This window comes from Plectropomus leopardus, unplaced genomic scaffold (assembly GCF_008729295.1).
Source record: "Plectropomus leopardus isolate mb unplaced genomic scaffold, YSFRI_Pleo_2.0 unplaced_scaffold25632, whole genome shotgun sequence".
In the NCBI taxonomy this organism is placed as follows: domain Eukaryota; kingdom Metazoa; phylum Chordata; class Actinopteri; order Perciformes; family Serranidae; genus Plectropomus; species Plectropomus leopardus.
Window position 1 is genome coordinate 1 of NW_024627860.1, and position 3,756 is coordinate 3,756.

General features: G+C 37.7%; 1 protein-coding gene across 1 annotated transcript; it reads left to right on the forward strand.

Annotated features, from left to right (window-relative positions):
• Positions 1-201: 201 nt before the first annotated feature.
• Positions 202-3,313, forward strand: LOC121966710 (cysteine--tRNA ligase, cytoplasmic-like; the record flags this gene model as incomplete). The annotated part of the gene is made up of 7 exons (XM_042516774.1): positions 202-422; positions 830-898; positions 1,835-1,916; positions 2,077-2,157; positions 2,391-2,458; positions 2,867-2,926; positions 3,034-3,313. Coding segments are annotated over 7 exons (677 nt in total), but the record flags the coding sequence as incomplete, so codon positions are not given.
• Between the last annotated feature and the right edge of the window lie 443 nt (positions 3,314-3,756).

A 3,756-nucleotide genomic window follows, 5' to 3' on the forward strand; every position in this document is an offset into this window, starting at 1 on the left:
AAAATTGATAAATATTTCATATTTATGATTTCTAGGTGTTAAAGGGGTTAAAGAGGAGACCTAATTGACAGAATATGACGTTGCCATGACCTGAATCAGATTCAGAATATGGTCGTGTTGGGATTAATCGTGGAATATTAGCGTGCACATGAACCCAGTCACTATGTCGAGACTCATCTGAACTCTTCACATTTAAACCAGGAAAAAACAAAGTGTCGATTGTGTCGTCCAGTTTCTACGACAGGAAGTCGGCCGTCCACGAGGCTCTGTGCGACAACATGGACACTCGCATCGCCATGGAGGAGATGAGGCAGCTGGTCAGTCAGAGCAACAGCTACATCGCCAGCAAGAAGAGCGCCAAGCTGAGGCCCAACCGCATGCTGATGGAGAGCATCGCCGTCTACCTTACCAGCATGATGAAGGTGAGGCGCTCCGAAAGCTTTCACCGTTTCTGTTTTCATTTTAACTTCACTCTGGATCGTTGGATCGTTGGAGGAAAAGCTCCACTGTGACCAACTGAGATGCAGTAAACGACTTTGACTGTAGAACAGCTGAGTGTTTGACAGCCACAGCGCTGAAACAAACAAATTTGCGTGGAGGTGGAAAATGACTTCTTTAGACTTCTACAGACTACTTTGTGTTAGTTTGTCATGTCCCACTGCCCGCTCCAGCACACGCGTGTGCAACAACCCGCTCCAGCGTGGACATGTCCGACAATGTCCTGACCAAAACCACATGACACCACCTCCGTCATCACATCTCTGTATTATGAAATATTTCTTCCTGTTCTTTATTATTAAATCGGTGAAATTAACCTTTTGTCTTTCAGATTTTTGGAGCCATTGAAGGATCGGAGCCCATCGGTTTCCCCGTCGGAGGACAAACTCAGAACATCGACGTGAGTGAAGACACTTTTCTCTGGGTTCTCCCTTTTTTCTCATAAATGGAAAAGTGATAATTGTTTCATGATTATCACGAGAATTGAACGACTTGTTATTGTTTTTCTAGGGAATCAATCTTAAAATCTTTTTTTAAGAGACAGCTGGTAGAGAGAAAGGACATGAACACGTTTATGGTAATAAATTAAGTAAATATGATAAATAAAGTTATTTATTAACAGAGGAAGTCAGGATTGCTGTTTGCAATGGAAACTACAAAGGAAAAAAGGCTCGTAGGTGCTGCTCAACTCAAAGAAAAAAACAAACAAAACCAAAAGACAAATCTTGAAATCTTCTCCAACAAAATGACAAGTGGAAAAAGAAAAATAACGATCTTTAATTGTTTTTGTTGTTTGTTTGTTTGTTTGTTTCTAATTAAAATTTAATGAACTAAGTAATTCTAAAAAGAAAAAATAAAAGCATAAACAAAATAAATCCAAAAACAAACAAAAAACAAAAGCTTAATAATAAAATAATGTACAGAATAAATTCAGATTCATCACATCCTGCGCTGATCTATAAGCAGGTTGTTTATGTTAACTAATAAACACCAACATGAAATGAACAGTGAAAACAGGTCAGTTAACATGTTGATTTGATGTGTGTGTGTGTGTGTGTGTGTGTGTGTGTGTGTGTGTGTGTGTGTGTGTGTGTGTGTGATAAATTGGATACAAAAATAATACTACTACTACCCTCATAATAATAATTACAGTAATAACACTGAAAATAAAACCAAAAAGACAAATAAAGCAGCACTTGTTAGTAATAAAGACGTATGCTGCTGTCCGCGTCATGATTTCAGCTTTGACTCAATCACTAAACGTGTCGTAATATTACATCGTTTTCTGTCAAAACAAATTCCCCACAAAAACGGTTGTTGCTGCTGTGTTTGTCAGCTGGAGAGCATGGTGATGCCGTACCTCGCAGCGCTGTCAGATTTCAGAGAGGGAGTCCGAAAAGTCGCCCGCGAGCAAAAAGGTAACAACCTGTTTTTTAAATGAAAGTGTGTGAAAGTTTGTCCTCCTTTCGTCTCCGCTCAGAACATCATGTTAGTGCTGAATCAGAGCAGGTGGACACGTCTGTCCTCATATCTGATCACTTAGAGTTTAAATTAAGTCCTTTTTTAAAATGTTTCCAGTGATGGAGCTGCTGCAGCTGTGCGACGTCATCCGTGACGATACGTTACCGGAGCTGGGAGTCCGACTGGAGGACCACGAAGGTGACAAAACCTCAATATTCTGTCCTCCAAAACAGGAACATGCAGCGTTTTTGTAGAAAAGATTATGAGCTTTGAGTTTTCAGGCATAAAAAGAACGAGTGGAGCTTTTTGTGAAAATAATGAGACGTGATTTTAAAATGTTAAAAAAAGAGGAAGCACGCATTGACACTTTGTCTTTTGGTAATAATTATAAAGGTGTATTTATGACTGACGAGACGGTGACTGTGCTGCAGGTCTGCCCACTGTGGTGAAACTGGTGGACAAAGAGACTTTACTGAGGGAGCGCGAGGAGAAGAAGCAGGTGAAATGACTGCGTTTCATTTAATGTATTTATTCGTTTTTTTTATTTAGTTATTCATTTGTTCATTTATTCATTTATTTATTTATTCATTTCTCCCCCCTTCTAAAACTTTTTTCAGCTTTGTTCATAATTTTGTTTTTACTTTATGTTTTTTTCTCCTGTTTTTCTGGGGGTGTTATCTTGTTTTATTTTGAAGTTTGGGGTGTTTTTATTTTATAACTTAGATTTTTGGGGGGATTTTTTCCCTCTTTTTTAAAATAATTGTATTTATTTACTTATTTTTTTGGGAGCTGGCCAAAATTAACAAAAAGAATGAAAAGTGCGTAAAATGCACCAAAGTGGAATTATTAAAAGTGTGAACTGTATTTATAATTTCTGTCATTAAATTATTGTTTTCTTGTGTCTCAGATTGAAGAAGAGAAGAAGAAGAAGAAGGAAGAAGCTGCCCAGAAGAAACAGGAACAAGAGGTCGCTCAGATGATTTCACACAGAGACGTTTTGTCCCTCTGAAAACAAACAAACGTCTTTTCTCACTCGTCTCGTCTCGTCTCGTCTCCCGTGTGTCTCTCTTTCAGATGGCCAAACTGGCGAAGATGAAGATCCCTCCGTGTGAAATGTTTCGATCAGAAACAGACAAGTTTTCCAAATTCGATGAAACGGTAAATCCTTAATCTGTTCTGCCTTTAACCCTTTGGAACCTGGACCGACATCAGTTTTCTTGGTCTTTTCACGTGCTATTTAACCCTTTAAAACCTCAGTAAATTAATTTCTTTCAATAACACGAGGAAAAAGCCATGACCAACTTGACCAGAATTGTCCCACAGATTGCAAGAAATGATTAAAAAATTGTTTTAAAACCAGGGAAAGGTTAATAGAAAATTATACAAAAAAGGGAAAAATGTCCTGAAAACTATATTTATGACTAAAATAATTTTATGTTTAAAATCACCTTATAAAAAAAATACAATTTTTTTTTCAGTGCTTTTTTAGATCTTTTTATTTGTTTTTGTTTTTTACTTTTTATGCATATTGTATTTACTGTTTTTGCTAACTTTTTGGGCCATGTCTTGTTAAGTTTTTGAAAAACAAAAATTAAGCAAATTACTGAGGTTTCAAAGGGTTAACAGGCTGCAGAATCAGCTCCACACAGTGCTGCTGCAGGTGGAAACACACTTAAATTTGGCTTTTCTTTTGCTTGTTTTCTGCAGTTTGTGTTAAATTTTGTGCCGCGTTAAACTGATCAGATTGACGCTGTCGTTGACGCTGAGACTCGTCTGTCTGTCGTTGACGCTGAGACT